Raw genomic sequence first — 27713 nt, forward strand, 5'->3', positions numbered from 1 at the left:
AGTATGATGATAGCAGCAGTGGCAATAAGGCTGTACAGCATAAATATTCAAGAGGGATTTCAACTCCCAGCATAACTTTTGAAACCCTGGCATTTGCAGATAAAAGGGATATGTGTCCAGACAAGCTTGTATTTGATTACTTCAAAACTTAAGAAGTGCAATGAACCTGAGGTGATGCAATGTCCACTTCAGAAATGTTTAAGCAACAACATTTGCACTTTGCAAGAGTTCCATTTCAGCTGCCATTTCATACAAACGATGTATAGAGCTCTGGTAGCGGACGTCACACACTCCAGTCAGCCATGCCCGGAACTAAAACAATGCCTTAAAACAAAAGTGAAAATGGTGGACAGCTCCTGGGATCCCGAAACAGTTGGGGACAAGCAAATGGGAGCAATTTTCACAAGATCTCCTAAGTTATTAAGATTTATTACTGTGGATCACTGTAATTGAGGCCTATGTGGCATAGAAGACAGAGCAATGGGAATCCACAGGTAACAGATTACACTTGTCTAGTGATCAGTTCATATCAGGTGCAGGTTCCACTGCTAACTAACTTTATTATCTTGTTTATAAGAGACATTAACTTGAGGTCAGATATATTCAATCTTTGTGAACTTTGACGGATTAAAACAAACTGGTGCTGTTCATTTTTGCAGAACCCTTTTCCTGCCACTATCGGGGAGTAAAGAATCTGAGTCACATAATATCCAGACTAGCTCTATTAGCTCAACATAAACATATGTAGTCTAAAATGATAATCGCAGAGTGATGGATAACAGACAGAATGTATGCATTTTTAATGAAAAAAAAAAAGAAAAAAGCAGAGTGTGTAGCCTTAATCAGAGCTTTCACAAGCCTGGGTGTGATAGAACAGTTTCCATTGTCATCAAATCATTATTGCTAACACATCAAGTCGCTCATCAAACACATCGCCTTTAACTCTTTGACCAACATTCTGTGACACTCACTTCACACTCACTTTGATTTGGCTACGTTTTTGAGTTCTGAGTTTTTTACTTTTATATCAATCAATCTGTCTCTAAGAGACTCACTCTGTGTCATGATCTACAGCACTTTGATTTGCTGTGGGCATGGTTTAAATGTTGAAAAAGAAGAATACAAACGTGGTGAGATTACAAAGCAGACAGCTCCATCTGAGAAAGCCATGCACGGCTGACAGCTAAAGAGCTGCTGTATAAAAGGAGCTTTGAGGCCGCAAGATGCTAATTCTCCCCTTTTCAAAGCATAGATCCTTCTCAAAGGCAAAGGTGGATTCATTGACCTCATTATCTTGGGTGATCTACAGTAGTTCAGCACATTAGCATGCAGTGCATTTAAAGTCTTCCTCAAATAAAAAGAAAGGCTTTGGTCTGTACGGTCTATTTTTTATATGTACTGTATGTATGTATTATGGAATGATCAGGACCAAGATAACTTTAGCAAGCAGTCTGATGTAGTCAAGCAGAGGGCTTATGTTACAAACTTTTCTCATTACTGTTGGTACATTACATACTGATTGTTCTTTGCATGGAGACAGTTGTGTGGAGCTAGAGCCAGTGTAATCTGCATACTTGAAGAACAGCAAATACTACAGGACAGTTAGTTACAACTAAGAGTTCCCACACACACAGGCCATTTTCCACTTTTAAGGCTATGGGATTTTATTTTTTTTTTGTGGAAAAACATGCCTCATGAGTAATTACACCTGCTTTTAAATTACTGCCTTTGGATTGCTTGCTGGCTGAGATATCTTTGTTGTACAAATGTATCTTCCCTAGGTTCAAAAAACACACAAAAAAGCTCTGTCAATTTATTTAAAATTGAAGAGAAATAGGGAGAGATGCAGGGCTGTAGCTAAACCTTCTCTACATGGTTGTTGAACAGGTAGTTTAATATTACTGGGGTATGTAAAGCTGTGTTTCAGCCGAGTAGAGCAGTTCAATTTGGTCCAATATGGTCCAATATGGTATGTATTTTTATGCATTTCCATTAGGACTAGTACCAAAATAATTGGTACTAGCCTCGGTACCCATCTGTTTTCGGCAGAGTACAATGGTAGGGTATGGTAAGGGTAGAGCTAGACCAGCTTCACCCACGACAGTTAGCTGATGGGCAACATAAAGACGTCCCTCCCTTACAATCGGTGTTAATATTTAATGTCATCATTCATAGTCATCGCGGTAGGCAGGATGTGTAGGCGTTCCAAACAGTATTATACTGTACCAAACCGAAATGTACCATGATGGAAACACAGCAAGTTTATATTCTGTACAAACACTGACAAACAGCAATGTTCACAGGACACCTGCTTCAGTCCCCACTATTGCGTGTATGTGTGTGCTTGTCCACTGGAGGAGTTCTGTCCTCAGACTGGTGCACCGTGTTGCCCATTTAGACAGCCGTTATCTCTGCTCTTAACCATAACCAGTTAATGCCTAACTTTAACCTAACCACAATTCAAATCTTAGCCCTAAACCTAACCGGTTCCTAAGAAATTAGGTTTTGCCTCATATGGACGAGGCTCCAGTCCCCATGAGAACTTACTGGTCCTGACACTTTAGTGGTGACCAAAGCAGGTAAGCTTAGCAGGAGTTGCTAGTGAGCAACTAGCAGCAAGCCTCTTAGCTACATGCTTCTTCTTCCCTTACTTCTTAAGTCCTAAAGAGTTGTCTGAAGCACTTAAGACACACAGAACTGTGTCCAGTAGTTTTTTTTATAAATTTTTTTGTACTTTTGCGAAAAACTGTAATATTAATTTTATTCTCAGTGTAAGAGAGGCTTTGAAAAGTTAACAAATAACAATGTTGGGCTAAGAAGAGCTAATTACGAGGTGTTTGATGTTTTTCTTTCCCTTTGTACATGCCTATATCTCTAATTCATTTATCTATATTTCTATACTCTCTAATTCTTTCCAAATGAGAACATTTGAACATGTCATTAATGCCTTGCTAACCACACGCGTTCCTATGACCCAACTGAGGGGAGCTAGCATGAGGGCTAATTCCTTTGAACCCAGTGAGGGCAGAATCATACAGTATATTCAGCGGAGGCCCATGTCTGTACAGACACATACAAGCACACATACAATAGTTAAGTTGATGGCACATTTTTGTTATGCTCAATGGAGATACAAATAAAGTAGATGGTAACCATGGATCCATGGGACCCATAAATGCAAAACTCTTTGAGAAAAAAATCTCAAATAATGCATTCATTCACTTATTCATCCATCAATTCATTCATCCATATTCTACTGCTTTTTCTGTTTCAGCTCACAGGGTGCTGGAGTCAATACCAACTAAGAAAGGTCAAAAGGCGGGGTTGCCAGTAAATGGCATGGCCAACATAGAGAGGCAACCATTCACACCCACAGTTACTCTAGAGTCTCCAATTATCCTTATCCTAAATCTGCATGTCTTTGGACTGTGGAAGAAATTTGGAGTACCCAGTGGGAACCCATGCACACAAAGGCACCCCCTCGTGCAAAATTACGGCTGAGAAAATGAATGTGAGATCAAGTATGCATGTGTGGAATGTTAGACTAACTCATACCATCATTTTAGTGTAAATGAAACCACAGTCATGTTCTCAAAAGTGGAAATGTGTAGTGATTCTCTGCAGCCATGGAACATGGTAATTATGGAAGGTCCCTTAGGATTTGGTTCGGCATATTTCGATGTTGGATCTCATATTATTCTTCATATAGACTCACAGCCACTAATATAATAGAAGAAAATAACACTGTTGGGACTAAATTAACCTGAGAATGAGACCAGCTGGTTTATTTTGCGAAAAGAAAAAATTCCAAGGAAGTTAGAAGGAAATGTGCCCTGAAAAGAATAACATCATAAAAAAGCACATGAAGCGTGTGTGTTTGCATGTTCTCCTTGTGTGTGTGTATGTTCTCTCCATGCCTAAATATTTCTTAACAGAAAACTCATCTATCTTATCCACACAGGACCAGCATTTCGGGAGCCTCAAAACACTATCTTTGGAAAACAGGTCCCAGAGTGAAAAAATCTCAAAATGCCACCCTTGCATTTTGTATGCTACTTCAGGAAAACTATGATTTCTTAATGGAATTTGCTGTCACTATCATGTCATATTCTTCTTGTGTTTGGAAATTGTTTCGTCATTTACATTAAGCGTCCTTTTATTTTGTTTCCTTAGTCCTACTGGTGTAATTCATTCTGTCTCTATTACTGTGACTGTATTCATTGTAATGAATAAAGCTTTACTATAAAAAAAAACCCAGGTATTTCAGTGGCAGCATTACAGCAGTACATACAGGCCTGGCATACAGTATGTACCCGAGTGTTCAGAGTCATTTTGGGTGGTTTCACGTGAAGACATTTGTTGAAAGGATGCCATGTTTACAGAAAACTTTTTAAGAACAATAATTTCTGTTACCACGTCCTAAGGCATAAGAGTTACTTCTGCCCTAAATTCCTACTTTGTTTTCTCTGTGTGTCAAAACACGAGCTGTGAGCCATTGATAAGGTAATCTCTTATTGTACTGTCACAGAATGCACACCACCTTACATTTGCTTCACAATGAAACAGCTCCAGAGAGAGTGGATCAATGACATTGCAGATACTGTTGACAGGCTTTATTTCATTTTTCTTCAGATTTACTGTCACGGGACAAGAAAATAAAGTATGTCTTTACCAAGTTCCTTGGGCCTCAAGAACAGCTCTATAGATTTCCTGTGCAAGGTGTTTCTTTCGAGTTGTCAGTTAAATGAAGTCTGTTGCCATTTACTGGCATTTCAGTTAAATGGCAGATTCATTAATTTGACTTGAGAAATTCCATTTAGTGTCATTTCAGTCTATCATTTAAATGTGTTTTAAAAGCCAAGTTTTAGTCTGTCTAACACAATAATTTGTTTTTTGTTTTCCTCATGTCATGCAAACATACCGAGTGACCTTGAATGCCATCATGTTCACTAAATAAGGAAGAATTCCAAAATAAGATCTGTTGTACACTTCTTCACTTGGCTTACTCATACAGTCAAGACGTTACTAATTACTGATTATTCAACAGTCAAACTGTTTTTTCCCCACATAACACCAATTTTGGACTCTCTGCATTTACTTCCAGGTCCTTTACTTATCACCAGTGAACATAAGTGAGCTTCTTACTCCTCACAAACCAAAGAGGCTCATGGCCTTTAGGTCTGCCAGTATGACTCTTTAAACTGTTACAGAGTCTAGCGGGCTCCTCTGATTGAGAACAACCTTCCACAGGATTTCAGATGACTGACTCTGCTGCGACTTTTAAATTGTGTCTTAAAAATCTACTTTTACAGAGCCCTTTTTAAACTGATAAACTTAACTTTGTGTGAGCTATTTTCTTGTTTTTGCCATTATTGCATTTTAGTCCTGTTGCTGTATGTGTTTTCCTACAATAACATTCTTCCTTCTTAATATGCAAATAGATTTCAAACTTAGTCTGCTTTATTTGCACTGCGTGTAACCTTATAATGTCGTATGTTTAACCTTGAAAAGCACTTTGTGGTTATTTACTTGGAAACTGCTCTATAAATGAAAAAATACATCTGCAGTGTCTCCTGAAACTTTGAACTGAAACTCATATAAATATTTTGGAAAGGTTGAGGCTCACATTTGGACAAATGACACGTTTTGTTTTTGAGATCACATCATACACTAACACTCAGTAACCCACATTTGAAATGTGTCCTTCAATCATTTCTGGTATAGCTTTCTCTCCTCTTTGAAATGAAGAACTGATTTCCTTTGTGGTCTCCTGGCTCACACACACACTCCCTCTGACCTTTTTTTAAGCTCTTCCTCTACTCCCCCACCCAGCATCTTGACTTTCTTTCACAGCTGCACGCATAAGCTGATCCACATAGTGAGCAGAGCACTATATATTTTGTCGTGAAAGGTTAAATACAATAGATTAACCAGGACCAGTAGTAATGAGACTGATTCAGCGTTCCCTCATGTCAGGTCGGGTCTTCGCTTAGGTAACATTTCCTGTCATAAAGGAAAGAAAGGATTTCACATAAATTATTTTGCAAAACTTTGCATTCTCCCACCCACACAACACCTCCCCCTCTTCTTATATTGCAAATATTTCCAGCAGCAGACACTGTGTCACATCCTGTGTGCCGCCATATCAACAACAATAGTTGTATGGTCTCCTCTTTGGGAAAGGGAAGAATTTGCCTTCAACAAGCGGAAAACCAATTGTATCTATTGTACCTACAAAAGCAACACTTCCTTTATTCGACATTTAAAATCAGAATTTTAAGTTTAAGACTGGAGATAATTCCAACCTTGTACAATGAAAACTGTTCAACTAAAACAAAGATCTCTTCATCTAATCTAATCTTGCACATGACATTTTGAGTTACAGTGTTAAGACGGGACCATTGGATCTAGCTGGAATCAGACCAGCTTAAGTTAACAAGGTGGTTTCACTGATGAAAATGTAACAGACTTGTGTTTTATCATTACTCAACATAAAACTGTTTTTTAAATCAGATTTTATATCAATTGTATTGTATATATTTTCTTAGCTGTGGAGTTGGCTTCAACTAAGTATTGTACTTTGGCTGACATCCCACAACTGATGTAATCATCTTATACTGAGAGAACAAAAAAATAATGGCTCCAACTGAAGCACCATATTTAGGGGGCTCATTATATGGCAATTAACAGGAAGTCCAATTACTCTTTGTTAAAACATCTAACATCTAAATCCTCGATGCTTATTCATGATGGCAGAATATGAATGGGGTAGTGCTGAAACAGAGGAATCTTTGTTGGAGTTGGAATGTGGTAATGGCCAACTTTTGCAATCCACATATCCCTAAACATTGGGGATTTCTCATTGTACATAGACGTGTCCTGTGTGTCCACATCCTTCCTTTCAAATGACTGGATCCATTAAAGTAAACAAACATACAATTTTATAAAGTAAACTCTATAAGCTCTGGGAAACATCTGTTTGTATTTTATGCTCAGGTCATGAAGATATCATTCTGTGGATGCTGTAGACAGATTCCAAATCCCTGATCCCCAATTTGAAAACAAGCAAAGCATTTGTATTGGAATAGAGTGCATAGAGCATTACAACAACATGCTGATATGCTTCTGAAATCCAGACATTATCTCTCCATCTGGATATAAATTGGGATTAACCACTGATTACTGTTGGTGGATAGAGGGGGGAGCAATACTAAAGGCACAAAGATAGAGAGAGAAAGCTTAGAAAGAATTGATACCCTCTACTTAAATTCATGCTTTTATTTTCAGTGACAGGAGCCACAGTTACGTGTCTGGCACAAAGGTTTTTCATTTTTTAAAGATTGGGCTAAGGATTATTAATATAATTCATATCTGTGGCAGGTAGCTCAGAAGGCAAAACATAAATTGAGATTATTTGCCTTTACTCATGAGCTTCTATTTCCATTTGCCTTAAGAAAAGATAGTAATGAATATAAAACAAAATATTTGGGCAATGTGTTATTAATCAACACATTTCCTATTCTGTTCTGGGAAATGTTCTGGGAAATATTAAGTTCTGGCACGCAACAACAAAATATCAGAGAATTAGTTTGTGTTTGAGTAATGAGGGGGAGAGAGGCAGTTGAAAGTCAATTCTTAAATGTCCCTCCACAGTGAGGAGCAATGTGCCTAGAAAATGGTCCTGTTTTTTCATTGAAAAAGGGGAAAATTATATAAAATATAAAGGGAAAATTGTCCTGTTAAAATGCAGGATATTTATATTTAAAGTGTGAGAGAACAAAGTGGCTGTGTCTGAAGTCTTGAGTTTTGCTATTTAGTTTGCACCATTGTGGTATTTTGAAGGTGGAAGAGACCATTTTAATTTTTGAATAAGGCGGAGAAGCTGGGGAAAAGGTGAGGAGTAGATCTGAGAGAACATGGATTGTCAGGTTAAAACAACATATACCCTGCTTTATGGTCTATTTAATTAAATGTGTACATCATTTTCAAGGTGGAAGCTCTGAATTTTTATTTTGTGTACTATTAGTGTTTTTTATTGTTTTACATTTAAAGTGTCTTTTGAGCAATCTTTAAGAGTGCTATACAAATAGTATCTATGCATTCTTTCATTGTCTACTGCTTTATATTCCATGGGACCACTGGAGCCAATCCCAGCTGACATAGGGCGAAATGGCAGGTCGCCAGTCCACGCAGGGCCAAAAAAACAGGACAAACAACCATTCACTCCCACTGTCAATTTATACTATGTAATCCTCTGCATGTTTTTGGACTGTGGGAGGAAACCGGAATACCCTCGGTCAAATCAACCTTCTTGCTGTGAGGCAACAGTACTAAAATATTTCAATGGTTCTACGTCTTTTAAGTAAGGGTCGCGTTTGAGGAGTGTATAATATTTAAACCCCTTGAAGTCAAAATACTTTGTTTTATTGTATTACAACAATATGGGTTGAATCTGATCTGTGGAACTGGGGCCTTTCAGTATTGACAATGCTTGCTCTCCCACAGACTAAAGACAAGGGGACTCTAAAATCAAAGTATGTGTGGATGTGACTGTGCTTATCAGTCCACGTGTGTGTTGGCCCTGCTTGTCAAAAAGTAAATTATGTATTGTGAAAGGCTACAGCAGCTCAACCCTGAACAGGACGGTAAGTATACGTCAAAGAGGAAAGGGTATCAAGGTTCCTGTTAACCACATAAAACAAGCAGTAAAAATAAATCGCTCAGGTTCCAGAGAAAAGTTTGGCACTATCAGATGGAGAAGAGGAAGTGAATAATCATACATCAGAACAACTATCAACTTTCCACAGAGGATGAAAAGAAGACAAATAGAATAGTAGACTTAAAAAGTAATATATTTCATGCAGAGGGTAGATGCATACCCTGCCATACAAGTCTGTAGCATGCAGGTAAAATAATTTAGTAAAGTGTGCCCTCTGGTGGGTATAACGCGTAATGAGCAGATGTGAAAGAGAGCAAGAGTTTATGCAGACTAAGCTTGCATAATCAAATACAATAAAACATGTTTCTTTGTTGAATAAAGGTTGCAAAATGTTTAAATCCAATGGGCCCTTTGCATGGCAGCCATTTTGACATATCACAGCAAGAAAAGCACATGTTTTACTGATCATAATAATGAACACTCACTCTGTTCAATTCATGTTATTCAGGTCATTGTGACGGTGAACAAGCATGCACAATGAAACTGATGGAGTTAAATGGAACTCCGCCATCATTCATTTGCTTATTTGCACTTTTTGATTTTCTGACTGTGACCTGTCAAAATGGCTGCTGAGCATGTTTTCTCCAAAGTGTATTGCCTCTATAACTGAATACCAAAATGTATTAAAACACTTAACAAGCTGAGTTGATGCCAACGAAAACCAAACCCCATAGAATATACTGCATTAAAAGTGATTTTCTGCTGGGGAAAAAAAACAGGAGGGCTCGTCCGGGATTTGAACCCGGGACCTCTCGCACCCTAAGCGAGAATCATACCCCTAGACCAACGAGCCACGTGACCACAGCACGGACAATACTCAAACTAAGTGACCAACGGCAAGGCGGTAACTACACAAAACAAATACTGCTGAGAAACACAAACACAGTATTTACTCGAGATAGTGAGTAGCCACACGTTGTTTGCCTGTCTTTGTGTACTTACCATCACGTTGTGGTGCAGTCAACTTCCAGTGAAGTGTTTTGTGTGTGTCCTAAAACATAAAGCAAAGCTGAACTAAGTTTACAACATCTCCTTTTCAACGTCTCTGCTTGTAAGCACCACATGTTTGTTTTAAATTCACCTTGACAGTTCAAGAGAGTTTCAGTGACTACATTTTGCTGACTCACAAATACACGCCACAGTGAAATGTTTTTCATCGACAGTTATCGGTAGAAATTAAGTACTCAAAGTCGTGTGCCCATCATTGGCACGTTGACATGTCTTATTACGCCATCGGTTGAACGTCAGAGGTCGAGGCTACTTAGCTAGTAGAGGTGCAACAGGAAGAGAGGACTCACTCCCTGCTACTTCCGGTTTTGTTTAAATCCTGCTAGTCGTGAAAGCTAGTAGTTGCTTTGTGTTTTATTAGTTTCTGTCTCAGTTTTGTTATCTGGTAGATTTGTTGCAATATTCTGGTATTTAAACTTTATGTACAATAGGCTACCTAAAATATACATGATATACACAAGATAAAAAAAACAAACAAACTACAAATCTAGGTACATTTACCTGCCCTCTCAACTTTTTCTTTGAGCTGCATTTTGTCAATGTGAAACGTTGTGTAGTTACAAATAAAATTCATTAATAGTCTCATATTTTAGAATCTCGATACCCTTTACAAATGCAGTGCTCCATTGGCCCAGTAACTGTTAAACACTCTCTGTTTTGTGTCCTTGCGTGTTAATGTTTTTAATAGCAAATCCATAAAATTAAATTCAGATTGAAAATGTCTGGTGTAACAAACCAAAGTATTATTACTTGTTACAGAAATGTTATATTGTGCACAAATGTGCTCTTTCCAAGATTTATATTGTGAAAGTGTTTGGAGCAGGTTGCAAAAGTTTGGGATGTGAAATAATCTGGTCTGGTCATACTACCTGGAGCACTCTGATAGAGATCAGGAGGTGGTCAAGACTTTGACATGTGGATACTGTTATGATCATGTATATTAGGATGTACAATAGATACACCTTTTGTCTCCCATGTAAATGCCAAATCTCAAATATGACTGTAATATGATGAGTCTCAAAACCAGAATAGTGATCCAAATGTTTGTATTACAAACATGGGCATTTGCCTTGATAGGGCCAGATTAATTTCTAAAGGGTCTCCAGTGTGGATTCAAAGACAAAAACAAAGTATGTTGGGGTTTAAAACAAAATAGTTTGGTTCAGTTGGGCCAGTCTTATTTGGTCCATTATTCTCTTATTGTATCAGTGTCTATAGACTAGTAGAGGCAACTTAACACAGTGCTTCAATGATTGTAGACACCTGCAGGTCACAGTGGAACAAAAAAGCAGGTCATTGATGTTTGCATATTGATGCCTGGTGTCTGTGATGCACATATTCCTGAATGATCTAATATAAAGTAGCTGTCACTGGCAACACAAAAATCAGCAGACCAGAAATACACAACATGACGTGACATGAGCTGGTCCTTTGTAATTGGATGGAAAAAATTGAAAGCACAGTGGGAGAGTGTGTATATATTTACTTTGAGTGATGTGTGTATATGTGTGCTAATTGTTTTTGTGGACAAACATTCATGAAGTCTTTCAGGATGGCTGCTGTTGCTTGGTTTCCTCCTCAGCTTTGTGTTTTTCTAATTTATTTTTTTACTGCTTTTTTTACCTGTGCTTTTTGTTTATTTGGACATTTCAATTCCGTCTTGTACTTTCTCCTTAGAGTTTAGATTTATTTTTTGTTTTCCTTGCCTCTTTGCATGTTGGCCCTATTTTGTAGTTTGCCTCCTGTTTTAATTTGGATTCTTGTTCTTTTTTTTTTTGTTTTTATGTTTTCTTCCACTGTGATTGTCTTCCATGCCTTGATGTGATTCACCCGTGTCTTATAATAAAAAGTGTTGCCGTTCCTTCCTGTTGCATTTATTCAGTCCTTTTGTTGGTTTGTCTGTTCAGTTTTGCTGTTTTTCACCAATTCTGTTTGCTTTTCTTCTGCTCCCTGCATTTCTTTTTTTTTCTTTTAATATTTGGATCCTGTTTTTCTAAATCTTAACACAAATTTTGGTTCAACACCATCATCTTGAGGACATTTTGGTCATTCTTCACAATGTCTTTGAGAGTGAATACTTGGTTTTATGGTCATGGGTAAAATTAATTTCAGGTTAAGGTCCAAATTAGGTTTGGGGGATAGGAATTTAGTTGAAATGGATATGATAGGCATAACTTTGAAGACTGCATTAGTGTTACTGGACTTTATTTAAATTAATTAATTTAATTTTAGCTAAAGTTGTTGTAAATAATTAATATGTAAGTTTTTCAACAACTTTAGAACTTGAATTTATTTAACCTTTATATATATGTATATATATATATATATATATATATATATGTGTGTGTATATACATATATACTACCCATACGACCTTTATTGACAAGAAATGTTTTCAGTGATGCAAATAACAGACTTTATTATCAGGAGGCTGCACCAGACTCAATAAATTAAAACTTCAATGTTAAAGAAATTTGAAGACGATAATAATATTCAGTAATGTACAGAACAGCTGTTTAGACACTTACTTGATTAGGGCCTTTGTATGTATGTACTGTATATATACACATATATATGTATATATACAGCATCTACCCAAACATATAATAATGGTGAATAACATTTTTTGTTTTAATGAATCCAACACTGATTCTTCAGACCCATTTGGCTTGGATGCTGGGTGACATGATATGTTTCACCCACTCAACAGATGTCAGACAAAAAGAGAGAAGGATGAAGCTCCCCTGCGTCTCTCGGTCGATGTCTCAGTGTACGTCAATGATGGCAGCCTCAGTTCAGACACCCATAGCAGGAGGGGTTGGCACATATTTCACAAGGATCATTAGGCGTGGTGATATACACTGGAGAGTGAAAGAAAACATCACATTAAAATGAGTTGGCCTGAATTACTGTTTTTGTACGAGGGTCTTTTCTGTTTATCTCGATAATTGGATCCATATCTGTGTCTGTCTCGGCGGTGACGGTGCCGTCTGTGTCAAGTGACCTTGTTATTTACCCAGATACAGTTTGCACAGTTTTTTCATGAAGGCCTTTATAAACAGCATTACCATGACACTGTTAATTCATGGTGCAGCAGTTCAGGATGTGCACAATGTGTTAACAGTCAACTCGATTTCGATTAGAGAATGTGTAATGAAGTGTCCTTGAAACATGGTTTCACAGTGCTTTTGCATCCTCATGAATTTAACAAAGAAGAGGTAGTTTGACAGCTGTAGTCCAGGTAAATATCCAGATGTGTGCATAGATGTGGTCAACTAGATTTTCCTTAATTACTTGAAGATATTTCACCTTTGTTTCAAAATACATCTTCAGTTCTTTTATTTTGGTAAACAAATCATAACCTGGATGACTGAGGACTTTTTCTGATATGTCACAATCAAATACATTCATTGTACACATCATTATAATAAAATAAACCTGTTATATGTATGTGTTTTATTCACTTTCTTGCTGAGAGTTAAACTGATTTGACCCTGGCTCGCTTGTCTGAAGATGAGATTATTGAACAGGTTTAATTTATTCATAGACTTGGAAACCTTATACGCACTGACAAAGGCACCTTTTGTTACCTTTGCACGTTCCAATCAAAGCAAGGCAAGCCTCTTTCAGTAAAGATTAGATGATATTATATATGTTATTAGTGTAAAATGATGTCAGTGCAGCTGAAGCCTGGTGCAGCTTTATTATTTTCCCTACCATAGAGCTCCACTGTTGTATGAAAATGTGTCATCATCATTTCACAAACTGTGACAAGCTTTTAAAGATAAATATATCGAACGACAACAAATGAATACCAATAATTCACCAGAATCATGTACTGTGTGATATAAACAGATGAATCGTGTTCTCTGTGGGTATATCAGAAAATAACTTGTATGTAAGCATTTTAACATTCGTGCCAAACTGAACAGTTTCCTTGTGTATCCTTGGTGGAGTCTTACCAAGGTTGGAGAAAACAATAGCTGCTCCCTTCCCTTGGCAAACTGGCCGAAAGACCTGAGGCAGGAGAGGGTTCGTGCAAGCGGCTACAACACTCGTCTCAGCGAGGCGAGGGCTGATGTTGTCATTTAAATCCATCAGCTCCTTCAGCTGCTTCACAGCCTCCAAGGGGAAGCTCCTGTCTCCAACCTGAGGGGACAAGGACAAGATACTCAATGTGAACAAATCTGGGTTTTTCATTAAAATAACCCACTTGTTGTAAAGTCAAGGCATATGTATTTGTGTAGCACATGGTGTTGTTGAATGTGCTTAACAGAAATAAAAAGAGTACATTCAAATATTATCTCAAAGTGATCCCTAAAGTGGGGGCCACGGCCAATATTTCTTAAGTTTTAAATTGCTGTAAAAAAAATATGAGCGATCGATTTTAAGAAATACTTACAAGGAATAAAACAAAACATAACATTTAAATGATGTGTTATTTTTCCTTTATCTGACCAAGTGTATAGCAGGTAATCTATATAACAATATTGTAAATATCCAGCATGCAGGCCTAACATTTCAGCATTTGCAAACAATGGTAATTAGTAAACTGTTTTTTATGTTGATGGATAATTATGCCCTTTGAGAGCGAGCACTTTGTTGTGAAGCTGAACCTTTCGAATATTACATGGAGCCCAGCTGTGATAACTGAGTGCATGTGTTGAAAGATACGCAAGTTTACAAATAAGACGAAGTGGACTAATTATTGATCTGCACTGGATTTTTGTATCCCATTGTTCACATGAATTATTGATCGTAGTCTCGTGTGTGGATCAAAGTTTGGTTGGGCCTCAGAGGTTTTTCAGATTTTCAAAGTGGGCCCCAGCGCTCTTAAGTTTGGGAATGGCTGATCTAAAACAAATACAATTTTGACTAAGTCTGATTCTTAAACATCAAAGGAATACAACAGGGAATTATACAGCATACTCTATTTCTTCTAGATGCACTCAGAATATTCAGAAATAAATTAATACATTGAATTAAAGAGTAAAAAGATACTCACCATGACCTGCACACCGAGAGCTCCACTGCACACACACAGCACCAACACAACGACAACACTGAGGGATCTCATTTTCAGACGACGCAAGATGCCTCTCGCTTTAGAGGAGTGTTTCTTCTGTGGTTCTTCTGTGTAGCTGTGCTGCCTTTTATAAAGCGCCTGGACAGATTAGTGAGTGATTTATTAACAAAGACAATCTGGCAGGCTGGGATGAGTAAAGGTAGTGGGGGACACACTGATCAGACAAAGATAAACAAAGACGCCTGTGCTCCCAGCGTTGAGGATCCTCTTTTTTAGTTTATAACTACTATCCTCTAAATTTGTTTATAACCCCTATCCCTGATGTTTCCTCCGTCAGCACGGTATTTTATTATTGACTTTGGGTTTCATACCAACGCACCTGAGCCTTCAATGTCGCCTCATAAATCTCATCTCCTGTCTTTTGTCCACAGATAGTCGTCACAGAGCTGTCTGATCTGATAAGCAGGTGGCTGTATACCTACACAACACAGCCCAACCATGTGGGTCCCTTGTTTGCATAGTTGTGATATTTGCAAATGATGACATTTCCCTTTTTACTTGCTCCCACAGCTAAAAGTTTGTCTTAAAAGACTCAATTTAAGCTCGCCCGAATCAATAATAATGATAAGTTAATCCGTCACTTCAAAATATTAATGCTAATGTTAGAAAAGTAACTTTCATCAGACACTCTTGGACTTCACAATGTGTGATCTGTGATGTCATGATGTGTCACAGTCTGCGGCTCCTCCGTCAGCGATGGATTGTGGTCTGACTGTGTGAACTCAGGGATTGTTTCAAAACAGTAGTCACAGGTTCTTCCACAGAGGCTTCACGTTTCTTTTTTTCCCTCCTATATCTAACTTTGAAAAACATTTTTGATATGTTGGGCCTTTTTCAGGGTTCTCTGGTTTCCTCCCATAGTGTAAAAACATGGGATTAGGTCAATTGGACATTCTAAAATGTCAGATTGACACCAGCGCCGCATGCGACCCTCATGTGAAGGCTAAAGTGACAGAAGAGGAGTGAGATATATAGTTTACAGCTAGTTGAAGGTCAAAGTAAGTATAGAGGGTGAATAGTTATGCTGCAGGAAGGGACAGTGTGGGATAAATGGAGCATTCGAATACAGGCCTGAGAAAATAAATGTAAATTTATTAGTGTGCATGACGTGTGAACTTAAAGCTGCAGCACATAACCTTTGGTGATAATGTTCCTCTTGTCGTTGATATTATTCGGCTTCCGTTTGGTCTCCGTTAAGAGAAACGATGTAATGTTATTTGTAAGCTTCGTCAGACCTGACTGAGGGAGCGTTTGTGTGTATACACCAGTGGCACAAGCATGTAATATTGTTTGGGCCTTGATCTTAAACGTGATGCACAGATCAGCTCAGTGGTCAAGTCCAGCTTTTGTGTATTGAGACAACGCACCAACGCATTTACTCGCATCACTTTTGGATTTTAATCCATGCTTTTATCACAACTTGTTTATTACTGTAATGCAAACATTCACACTCCCTCACACTCCCTCACACTCCTTCATGTTGGCAGATGGGTCATATTTAGTCATCCCTAAGACAACAAAGAAGCTTTGAGGTGTATGTATGTATGTATACATGACATCAATACATCATCTGCTGCTGGGGCATCATCCAGTCTCTGCCAAATACACACCAGACCTGCAAGGTTGAGCTACAGTACACATATTTTAATTACAAGATTAATCATTTATCCTCAATGCATTGGACATAAATGCTGAAAACTAACATCATCATCATGATCATCATCATCAAGGTATATTCACTCCACTGACTCCTGTCTTTAGCCAACCATGACCAGGCTGGGCCATGACAGTTCACAAGGTCATCCCTCTCTCTATAGTCGTCAGGAGTCCTGGTTTTCTGCTGTGATTTCTTAAGGTCCATTCTGTTGATCTCAATGTCTCTCTGTTATCTGTTAGTCTAGCTTCATGCTCTGCCCACTTTCTGTTTTGTGGATCCATTCAGTGATGTCTGTAACTCCTGTTCATTACCTGACCAAACTTCTATGCTTTTGTTCACTATGAATAATGCCTAATATGATGTGCTCCATTCTGTGTTGGGCCACTGCTCCAGGCCTCTCCATCATGCCATTGTTTAATGACAGCAATCAAACACATAATTCAAACACATCTGTGACACATTAGGTCATGCAGTCACGTAACCAGCCAACTGTATCATATAAAGTGGTGTGTAACTGTCAGTGGTTATTGCTCTAAGACAACAAGGGAAGTTCAGCTTCCTCTAAAATGTCCTCAATTACAGTATGTACGGTGTTGTATTTACATTTCAATACTAAACTTGCGGTAGAACGCGCCACTAGTTCGTTCAGGTTCAGCCATTTGTCACGGTTGAGGGATCGTCTCATGTGATTTTCGTATTCCCGTAGCAGCCTCAGCATTAAAACCACTTGAAGCTCATGTTGTTCTCTATGGGTTGACACATATAATAGGTTTTTTTCACTGCAGTGAGCTTGACGGTGATTGTACAAATGTGGTAAAAATATCACTTCTGCTATTCTGAGGGGCTTTATCCTCCACATGAAGGTCTCGGGGGGTGCTGTGCCAATCTCAGTTGACATAGGGCGATAGGCGGGGTCCATTGCAGGGCCACACAGAGACAAACAACCATCCACTCTCACGCTCTCACACATACCGTCAATTAATAGTGTCCAATTGACCTAATTACATGTTTTTGTACTGTGGGAGGAAACTGGAGAACCCGGAGAAAACCCACGCACACACGGGGAGAGCATGCAAACTCCATGCAAAAAGGCTCATTTGTACATACACTGTAAATAAAAATGACTTCAGTTTTACATAATAATCACATTTACTTGTTCAAGTTGTTAGTTTGCAGAATTTATATAAGGCCTGAAATTAGCTTCCCCTATTTCGAGAAATAGGGGAAGTGTGGTTATTACGACTTGAAATACAAGAGCAGACTGGAGTCTATGACAGCAGTGGAAGCAGGAGTACGTCAACAAATGACTTAATCATAATCATAATCATAATCCCGCAGGTATACAACCGTGAGAAGCTGCTTCTCTCATAAAACTCTACAAAGACATCTGTAAATGTTTTCCCTCATTCTGCTCAACTCCAACTCAAATGACCTGGGCGGCCAATGAGTGTCTATAGTGTGACATGTTTTTTTGGGAAAAGGCAAGTGTTCAGGAGAATTTCAAAAAAAAAGTTTCTGGCTTGATACGGACTGATATATATATGTAGTTCACAATAAAAATGTTTTTTATGATGCAAAATGAATACATTATTAAGTTAGAGAGAGGTTCAGCTGCTGGGATATGATACTGGTGGATAAACACTGAACAGAACGGAGTCAATTTGTTCCCCTTAAAACCCCGGAAAGGTCTCAGTCGTGCTACTCCCAGTTCTCTGTGCTGTATGTGTTTACAGATGCACACGCTCATGATTATTTTAATTACCTTCAGACATCAAGTATATATATGTGAGTGTATAGCGGTATGTGGTGGATACACAAGTGCTTTGGACTGACGCTATATCTGTTTAACGAGGTATTTCAGCTGAGTCAGATTCGATGCATCAAATAAATTATTCACGATGTGAGCTTGAAATGAAGGCAGGAAGGTTTCAGCAGACGTTACACGTATTGTGTTATCAAATTATAGTAATAATAGTGTAAAGGCCTGTGCTTGAACTTAAACACTATACAATATTAGAATTAGGGTTCAGGGGTGGCAGCCCATAATAACTTCAACTATTCCGATGGACATACACAACCAGTGTTCATTAAACCATTGGTAAAACACTGTTGTCAAGGAGTCGTCAAGGATGTTATTGCAGTCGTAGAATCTGGACTTCATGCATTTATGGATGGGGGAGAGAGACTGATGAAGACGAGTGATGTAAGCGATGATTATTATTATTATCTTGTTGTTGTTAAGGTGGAGGACTGCAGTTTTGGTGATGTTGTTGATGTGGCTCTCAAAGATGAGGTCGGTGTCAAAGATAAAAATCTTTCATATTTTTCAATCACTTTTATATTTGGCTTGCTGTATTACATATTTTATATTCTTATTCGTATGTCCTGATTTTTCCTCATCTATTATTTACATTTGTTTATGTTTATATAATAAACAATTTTGTTTTATATGAATACTCAGTATATCCCACAATCTATGTCCATAGTAAATTAAAGAATAGGAACAAACAATTAATGGTCTTGCATTCATGTTACTCATACAATTTATGATATCAAACAAAAGTGGTTTTTTTTCAACATACATATTCCTTGTAAACCATATTAACTTCAAAAAAACACTGTGTGGTACTTTGTATATTTTCTTCTTCTTTCCTTACTGGTGTATTTTTGTTTTATTCCAACAACCTGTTCAGGGACAATAGATGCAAATTAGCTATAATCAAGCATATTTGGATGTCAAGGCTGTCTCAAGCCTTTACGGGGGCCCTGGGCTGAACATTGTCACTTTAACGATAGTCAATATTTGAACGCTTGCACAATGTAAATCTACCACACCCAACAGCAATTGCAATAGTTTAAGATACATATCATACCTTTGACTGGTGGATGCTGATGCTGTTCCTGCTTGTGTCTGCAGTAATGACACCTTTAAAAGTACAATACTTACAATCACTGCTGCATGTGCATCGAATGCAGCCTAACAGTAAGGAAGTGTTTAGGTTTACATGAGTCAGTCTGAAGGATAAGCCTTATTTAAGGGGACATGTTTGGTTCAGTGACATGGATTCAGGAGTAAACCAAGCAAATTAATGCATTGTGCATTGTGAATGCAGCCTTGTATCTGTGAGGTTGATACATTTATTTTAAATTTAAATTAAAACAAGTAACTCAGGGCCATAACTTTAGTTAAAAGTTAAAATACTTTTTCAACAACGCAGTGTTGAAAAAGTATTTTAACAAAACAAAAAACAAAATGCATCGGTGAAGGCTTTTTTTTATTTTGAACAATTTTAATAAAAGGAAAAAAAAAAAGAAAACACCTTTAAACACATATTTTCTCAGCTGAATGTAACAATGTCATTTTCAAAAATAAAACATTATGAGAGAGAACTTCAGGTTGGAAAAATAAAGTACTAACTATATGCAACAAAACAACAGTTTGTGAAAAATAGCAAATTTCCCCTAAAATACTATTATAATAATTATCAAAAGTGTCTAGCAGGAGAGAGTCAGAACCACAGTATTCAAGGAAAAGAAAGTCATCGTTTCATCATTGCAGGCAGATGAAAATTCACATTTCTTAAGCTCGACCAGTTGCTTCTGGCTTGCTGGCTTTGTTTAACAGCCAGTGCACGCGGCAAATGCACAGATCTCACAGACGTCCAAGGGAACCATATCTGAAAAGAAGACAAAAAACCCCAGAAAGATGACCGATTAGCCGCTGCCACTGTCCTGAGACACAGCTTTATCACATCTACCCTGATATTTATGAGCTGACATATTCACACAGCAGACTCACCTAGTCTGGTGAGAGATGCGGACGCTCCTCTTTGCTTACAGAGAGGCAGGAACTCCTGTGGCAGCATGGGGTCGGCACAGAGGGACACAGTGCTTGCCCTGTGTCTTGGGTTTTGTTGTCCCATTGACCCTCTGCTCCGCATCAGCTCCTGAAGCCTCCTGACGGCCTCCAGTGAAAAAATCTGTCCATTTTCCTGGAGGAAGAGGCAGACATTTTGTATTCAACCAAAGCAGATGTCAGAGGGCCTACACACAGTTTTGCACTCCTTCACAGTACAGAATACGGGTTAGTATAAATGTCCTATCTGCAATCTAACCGACGTGATTTACAGCACATGCAGATAAAAACAGCCACACCTCCGAATGAGTAAAAAAAAGTCAAAGGTACAATCTACGCAGGTCAACAGAAATGCTCAGCGATGCACTTACTTCGACTTGTACGGCCTCAGACGTCCAGCCGAGAGCCAGGACCAGGACCAGGAGAGTGATGGTGACGAAGGCGGCCTTCATCTTGAGTGTTGACTTTCAGTTTGTGTCGTACAGCTTCGCTGTCTCTTGGCGTGTATGTGCTCAGCGGGTGCTCAGTTCAGTGTCTGCACTCCCTGCGTCTGCGAGCTCTTTTAAACCCTGCTGCCCCGTAATCATGTGACCAGAGGTGCTACAAATAGGAATTGTTCCTCGTGGGTAAATGATTAGCGACAGATTTTTTTTTTTAACAGGGTTGTAAAGAGAAATTTATTAATCCTACCTTGACCTCATCAACCCCCCGGCATTGCTCGAAAGTTCTGTTACTCAAAGCCATGCAAATTTGTGAAACTTTTTTTTAAATCACCTTATGAAAGTGTATAAACACTACATTTATATGCAAATGCTATTCTATCCTAAAAGAGATGAGATTCCTGTGGTGTGCAATAATGAAATGGTATTCACCTTTTACTGCTGAATAAAACAAAAGGTTGAATTTATTTGTTCAGCCCTTGGGTCTTTTTGTTGTTGTTGCCATATTTGATTTAATTATTAGTGACAAATAGGTTTATACGTTTTAAAAGGTTTCTGGTGCCGACCAAAGAACATTTGCAGAGGTTAATGAGTCAAGCGAATGAGTTATCTTTGTCACTGACAGAAGTTTGGCGGTAGTGTCGGCATCATTTCAGCACAGAGAGAGAGACGCGACGACGACTGATGCGGGAAAGATCTCTCCATCAGTCTAAGTGTGTGTTTTGCCCACAGTCCAATGACATACTCTGGGCGTGTATGTGCTTGTCTGACAAGTGAGAGACACAGTGACAGGGTGAACCCACGGGCCCTCTGCGGCGCTTGTAATTGAACATGCCTGTGCCCCTGGTGAACTCCCAAAGCAGTTATGGACTGATAAAAGCTGAAATAATGACAGTGTTTAAGCCAGTATTAGTCACCATGCTGAATGCATCACACAGCCCACGCTGGCAGGTAGGAGTACACAACGTAAGCGTAGCTGAGATCTTCATTTCAGACCTTATTTGGTGTTTTGAAATCAGGCAAATAGTCTGGGGATGTGTGGGTGAAACTTTGAGAGTAAATAGCATGATGCTGTATGACCATGATTGCTTTTCAACATTTTTCTTATTAGGTTAGTTAGGATTGAACAATGGTAGCTCAGTGGTATGGCGACATGTCTTTCATCTGGGAGGTTGTGGGTCCAATTCCTAGCTCTGCTAGTCTTGAGCAAGTCACTTAACCCCATATTGAAGTGTGTGAATGGGTATGAAAGATGTGTGAATGGCAAAACTATAGTGTAAACAGAACACCAAGTCAGACACCAGTCTAACTAAGCGTTCTGTATACATGCAGAAGAATCGGACTATGAGTCACATTATCCAGGTATGTTAGTCTGACTAAGACCAGTTCGATTTTAGTCGGACTAACCGAAAAATACAAATTTTTGTCTTAGTCTGACAAAAATCAGACTTCTAACGTGCATGTTAACAGTGTCAGAGGTCTGGTCTTCAGATACTTTTCCCTTTCCGTAAGTTCAAACCAAAGTAAGTTGGTCATTCTCCTCTGACATCAACATTTTTGTTAAAAGAGCTGCCACTCACTGGATGTTTTCCCTTTTTTGGAGCATTCTCTGTAAACCTGAGAAATCATGGTTTTGAATGAAAATCCCATCACTTCAAACATTTCTGGCACATTCAAAATCAAAATCACACTAAAATCCCCTTTCTTCCCATGTCTACATGCCTAAATGCATTGAATTGATGATTAAATATTTTAATTCATGAGCAGTTGAACCGGCATACCTAATGAAGTGGCCGGTTAATATAATAGCGACATAAAAAATGTTCACATGAAATATTCTCTGACAATCACATTATCATCCCAGAAGCTTCAGTAGTACCGGTGATTTAAAAGAACGCATTAAACTGTTGATGTCAAGTCAGTTTGACGATTCCTCCTCAAATTTACCCTTTGGCTAAGTGGTTCTCTGTTATGCCAAGAGGTTGAATAGTCTCTCAGTCATGGGAAAGGGCCATTATTCATAGACAGGTAAGACTAATGATGACAATGTAGGCCTGAGACGAGTAAATCATCAGCCTGAGTGTGAAAAGAACATGTTTGGAGTTTTGTTTGACCCCCTCTCAAAGCTGACATGTTACAGGTTTGCAATCAGTGGTCGTCACTAAGAATATTTCATCAAGCTCTCTTCATGTCCTCAGATGAAAGGGAACCTGTGACCCACGAACGAGACAATCTGAACTCTGCAAACGTACAACTCTTTAAAACTACAATTTGTTGCAGAACAAAGTATAAAATATTTTGGTTTATCCAGCGGACACAGAGGATTATTGTCAAGTCGTGCTTAAAGAATGTTAGAAAGTCTAATATTTACTCCCTCTACCCACTTCTGAGGGAAACCCAGGGAAGCCCAGTAATTACATTACATTATGTGTCCTCACTAAGATACAAAAACATTTTTTGTGTTTAACTTGGATAAGGCATTAGATTTTCCCTTTTGACAATGGGAAAAAATGTACAGTAAAAAAGTGATAGATTAATTGTGTTATCTACTGTAATGATGTGTTTTTTTTATTTTCTTCTGTTGTAGATCATTTTGAAAAATTGCCTCCTGAGTCAATAAAGCCGAGGCAATACAATTATATGATCTATTCCATATACAGATGCAGTTTCAAGTGCCTATTATAATGATAAAACAAGTATTATCTATAATTTACAACGCGTCAAAATAACCGCACTATGGCTACAGTAGACATTTAAAGCAGAGGCGAACATTAAATGTTTTAGACTTAATTGTTGGGTGGTTGTGCTACATTTTAAAATGACCAGCGGTTCTTTTCAGCCATGAGTTTGTTTAATGGTATAAAAGTGAATAAAAGAAGACAAAGCAGGGTAGTTCTGACCAAAGAGGTCCAGAGACCAGGTCCCTAAAACCATTTGGAGGTAAGGTCAGTTTTTGAGGCACTGAGGGATCTGAAGACCCATGAAACGCTTACGGAAGTCTAACCTAATGGAAATAAAAGTTTTATTAGACGTTCATTGTGAAATTTCTTAAACATAATTAATTATGATTGAAAGTCAAAGAAAGGAAGTTGAGCTGCGCAGCAAATGTTCAGCTTTTCCTCTTCAGCCTCAAACACACCTTTTCTATTTCAGCTTTGTCCTTTTTTTAACTGAAAGTAAACCTTGTTTCCTTGTTTTGAATACCCAAACATTGTATATCAATAATGGCACTCAACCGTGTTGTCTGCACTGTTGCAAGATGTTTACCGAGGTCAATTTCTCCTCAGAATCTGACTAAATTTCCCAAATAAAGGAAGAGTAGCAGTTGCCACACAACATTTGTAATGATGCCCAAAAGGAGCAGCTTCATTCTCAGTGTAATAAAAGGAGACACAGACGTTTATCAGCATGGGAGCGACTGAAACAGAGATAACTAACTATCAGACTTGAAATGGTAGAAGTTTATACTGCTTTTCATGGAGCGCACATGCTGTTGCACACAAAGGCCAAGTCTGTGCAACACGTATCAGCTCTCGGTGAGCAAGTGGATTAATAACTGATAGAACGCAAGAGGGGTTTCAGCTTCCTGCAGGTGCTGTGCTTTTATTTTTTTGAATTGTTAAATATGATAAATCTAATGTGTGCTTTAGAGAAGACTGAAGCTGTTGCCCCTGGTTTCCATTCTTTGTGCTCAGCAAAAATGACCCAGTTATTGACTGTAAATCCATCTTTATAGTGCGTTAATGATGCTGATATCAACCTCCTCTTAATTTATGACGGAAGACTGTTTTAACTATAACACTGGCGTTGTTGCATGTGTGTGTGTACACACAACTCTCTCTGTCTCACCTGTGTCATGGTTGTGGCCTCTCCTTATCGTCCCCCTCGGGCGTATCTGCAGGTGTAAAGTGGACAGATCACAGTGAAATATGTTGTGTCACAGCACGGCCAATAAAGACATAATGACACGGTCTCAACCACTGACACACTAACACCAAAGTGTGTTTTATTTCATGATAGAAAAAGTCTCTCATGTGAAGTGAGACCGGGATTTTGTGATTAGTCATAAAAAGAGATCTTATATCTTCATATGATCACTGATACTCACAAATATTATTGCCTGTTGTTATTCTCTCTGTGTTTTTTGACCTTGTTATCTCGTTGAATATTAATGACATAATTGTGCAATACATTTTTTTTTAAAATCAGATTATGCTTGACTACGTGCGTTTTGTATTTGTTTATTTATTTCAAACACAATGTGTTTTGTTTTCACCCTTGATGAGACCTGGAGGAGTAGACAATACACAATAAATTGTCCCAGGTGACTTGTACAGTTCCTGCAGTCTAAACTTGTGGAAAAGCATTAAAAGGGTTTATGTTTGTCTTATTTATTTCTCACCAATAAATCACTGTATACAGTATCTCACCTGCAGTGTGGTTGTCACTCTGGTCGCTGGTGTGTCCAATGCTGCTGTTCCCAGGACTTTGTGTATTATCTCCTATAAGAAACTTAGAGAAATAGAAAAATGAGCAGAGCAGCAGGCACAAATTAAAAAAGAAGATTTATGTTATTCGCTAAACCTGATCATGTGGATTTGATTGTGTTTCAAGTGTGCAGTGATGTTATCTTTAATCACAATCAAGCAAGAGTTGTGCCAGTATATGCCTAGCACAGAACAACAACAGCAGTGTTTATCTGATCCACTGAAGTAACTGATTATCTCACTGTGTTGATTAGATACTTCCAGCTCAAGTGTGGCTCCACATACCAACAAACAGCAACAGTGGGACTGATGCACAGACTTAGAAAATATGATCTGTATGTGCGTTAATAAACTACCTTTAACATGCAGTTGTTGTTTTCACATGTTCCTTTATTTGAGATGTGAAGAAGCAGGAGGGTGAAAAACACTCCCAGCACAGAGGAACAGGATGATCTGGCCAGCTCAATTTATTACCCCTAATTATCAGTCAGAATAATAAATAACTAGCCTCGCGCTGATGAAAACTAACAATCCAAACACATTGTAAAACGTGAAAAACAAAAATGACAAAGCTATGAGAATGTAAATAAGACTTACCCCAAGCAAATAGATACCAAAGCTGGCATTCTGTTTATAATATGAATGAATGTTTACATAATATCAGTCAGTTATTTTACAGGTTTCTGACTGCAAATAGAATGAAGGATATGTTGTTATTATAATACATTTTAAGAGATAGATAATAGAGTTTCTTTGTCTCCTAAAAAAGTATGGTCTCACTCAACTAAACTGCATTCTCATTTAAGTTTTGTGCTGAATGTTTTTGTGGACCAAAATTAAAAATACTTATTTACATATCTGCAAAATTGCAATTTTGTGTAGTAGTGTTTTGCATTTTTGCTGAAATGAAGAAAGGAAGGTGACATTAACCATCCATCCATCATCAACAACCGCTTTTCTGAGATCGGGTCGGAAGGGTAGCATCTCTAACAGGGGCCACATGAGGAGACATAATCTCTCCCTTGGTCTGTTCCGAGGTCTCCTCCCAGTTGGACATGCCAGGAACACCTGGTGTCATCCTTACCAAGTGCCTGAACCACCCCAACTGGCTTCTTTCCATGCAAAGGAGCAGTGCCTCCTGGATGACTGAGCTTCTCACCCTATCTCTAAGGGAGACCCCCAGCCCCTTCTGGGGAAACCCATTTTGGCTCACAACCATAGGTGACGGTAGACACAAAGATTGACCAGTAGATCGAGAGCTTTGCCTTTTGGCTCAGCTCACTTCTTTTTGTCACAACAGTGCAGTCGAGCAAGCGCTGCTCTCTGATTCTTGGGCCAATCTCACGCTCCAGTCTTCCCTCACTCATGAACAAGCTCCATCTCTTGGGGTAAAGACTCATTCCCAGCCCAGAAAAAGGCAATCCATTGGTTTCCTACTGAGAACCATGGCCTCTGATTAGCGGTGTAGCTCACAGACCGATGATGCCATCATGACCCCATAATCTCCAAAAAGGAACGATGCAATTCTCTGGCCACTCTGGCCTCCTCACCACAGCTGCGCCTCCAGATCCTAACCTACCCCATACTCACCTCCCAGAGAACATCCCTGGGGACTTACGCCTTCTCCAAATCCCCAAAACACATGTGGACTGGAAAATTATACTCCCAGGCCTCCTCCAGGATCGCTGCCAGAGTAAAGAGCTGGTCCACTGTTCCACGGCCAGCACTGAATCCATATTATTCCTCTTCAAACTGAGGGTTAACAATTGGCCAAACCCTCATTTCCAGCACCCTGGAGTAAACTTTGCCGGGGAAGTTGAGCAGTATGATGCGCCTGTAATTGACACACACCCTCTAATCCCCCTTCTTAAAGAGAGGGACCACCGAACTGGTCTGCCACTCCTTTAGCATCGTCCCCGACTTCCATACAGTGTCGAAGAAGCGTGTCAGCCAAGGCAGCCCCTCAACACCCAGAGCCTTCAGCATTTCTGGAAGTAAAGTCGCTTAACCACCTCACTGATTTTCCCAGTAATGGAAGTGGTTAGGGTTCACAAACAAACAGGCGTCTTGCAAAACATAATTTGAAAATGCAGTTTTGTCGTGTGGGAATGTAATTTCTGCAAGACAGGATTATTGTGTGGAAACTGCCTTTTCAAATCTAGGCGAAGAGAGTCATGCAAATTTCACTGGCAAACCAATAAAAACAGTGCAGTGAGTTAGTTCATTTGGGTGGGGAAGCAATTTGTCCTGTATTGCCCATGGTCACCGACCACACACAATAAAATAATAGTCGTGAAGACAAAAGTTGATTGTTGTTCTTTAAAATAATGATATGAAATGACACAGGCCTTTATTGCCAAAGTCAAAAACTCATATGATACAATCGCCAGCTGACATTTATTGACTTGCTTTATGTGCACTCATGTAGCCGTGTGTGTTCATCTCAGACAATACTCACTG

General features: G+C 38.8%; 2 protein-coding genes and 1 non-coding gene across 3 annotated transcripts; all 3 read right to left on the reverse strand.

Annotated features, from left to right (window-relative positions):
• Nucleotides 1-9440: 9440 nt before the first annotated feature.
• Nucleotides 9441-9512, reverse strand: trnap-agg. The gene has a single exon. It is a non-coding gene; the product is annotated as a tRNA-Pro (tRNA).
• A 2617-nt stretch (nt 9513-12129) lies between these two features.
• Nucleotides 12130-24639, reverse strand: LOC122767607 (guanylin-like). The gene is made up of 4 exons (XM_044022984.1): nt 24616-24639; nt 14733-14891; nt 13690-13876; nt 12130-12588 (listed from the first exon to the last, which is right to left on the reverse strand). Exons 1-4 carry the CDS (start codon nt 24622-24624, stop codon nt 12518-12520), a joined length of 426 nt encoding a protein of 141 aa, XP_043878919.1. The 5' UTR covers nt 24625-24639; the 3' UTR covers nt 12130-12517.
• Nucleotides 19745-20914, reverse strand: LOC122767608 (guanylin-like). The gene is made up of 3 exons (XM_044022985.1): nt 20698-20914; nt 20270-20462; nt 19745-20147 (listed from the first exon to the last, which is right to left on the reverse strand). The coding sequence occupies exons 1-3, from the start codon at nt 20776-20778 to the stop codon at nt 20089-20091; spliced, it is 333 nt and encodes a 110-aa protein (XP_043878920.1). The 5' UTR covers nt 20779-20914; the 3' UTR covers nt 19745-20088.
• Nucleotides 24640-27713: the final 3074 nt, after the last annotated feature.

The sequence above is a fragment of the Solea senegalensis genome, linkage group LG4 (assembly GCF_019176455.1).
Source record: "Solea senegalensis isolate Sse05_10M linkage group LG4, IFAPA_SoseM_1, whole genome shotgun sequence".
In the NCBI taxonomy this organism is placed as follows: Eukaryota; Metazoa; Chordata; class Actinopteri; order Pleuronectiformes; family Soleidae; genus Solea; species Solea senegalensis.

What these genes read in the sequence shown, in the direction of transcription:
- LOC122767607 (XM_044022984.1), bottom strand. An exon ending in CTCTCGGTGTGCAGGTCATG is followed by an intron (nt 13,877 to 14,732) that starts GTGAGTATCTTT and finishes TTGTCCCCTCAG; the next exon opens with GTTGGAGACAGGAGCTTCCC. An exon ending in TATTGTTTTCTCCAACCTTG is followed by an intron (nt 12,589 to 13,689) that starts GTAAGACTCCAC and finishes TTCACTCTCCAG; the next exon opens with TGTATATCACCACGCCTAAT.
- LOC122767608 (XM_044022985.1), bottom strand. Translation starts at nt 20,778, where the DNA reads ATGAAGGCCGCCTTCGTCACCATCACTCTCCTGGTCCTGGTCCTGGCT. An exon ending in CTGAGGCCGTACAAGTCGAA is followed by an intron (nt 20,463 to 20,697) that starts GTAAGTGCATCG and finishes CTCTTCCTCCAG; the next exon opens with GAAAATGGACAGATTTTTTC. An exon ending in CGCATCTCTCACCAGACTAG is followed by an intron (nt 20,148 to 20,269) that starts GTGAGTCTGCTG and finishes TCTTCTTTTCAG; the next exon opens with ATATGGTTCCCTTGGACGTC.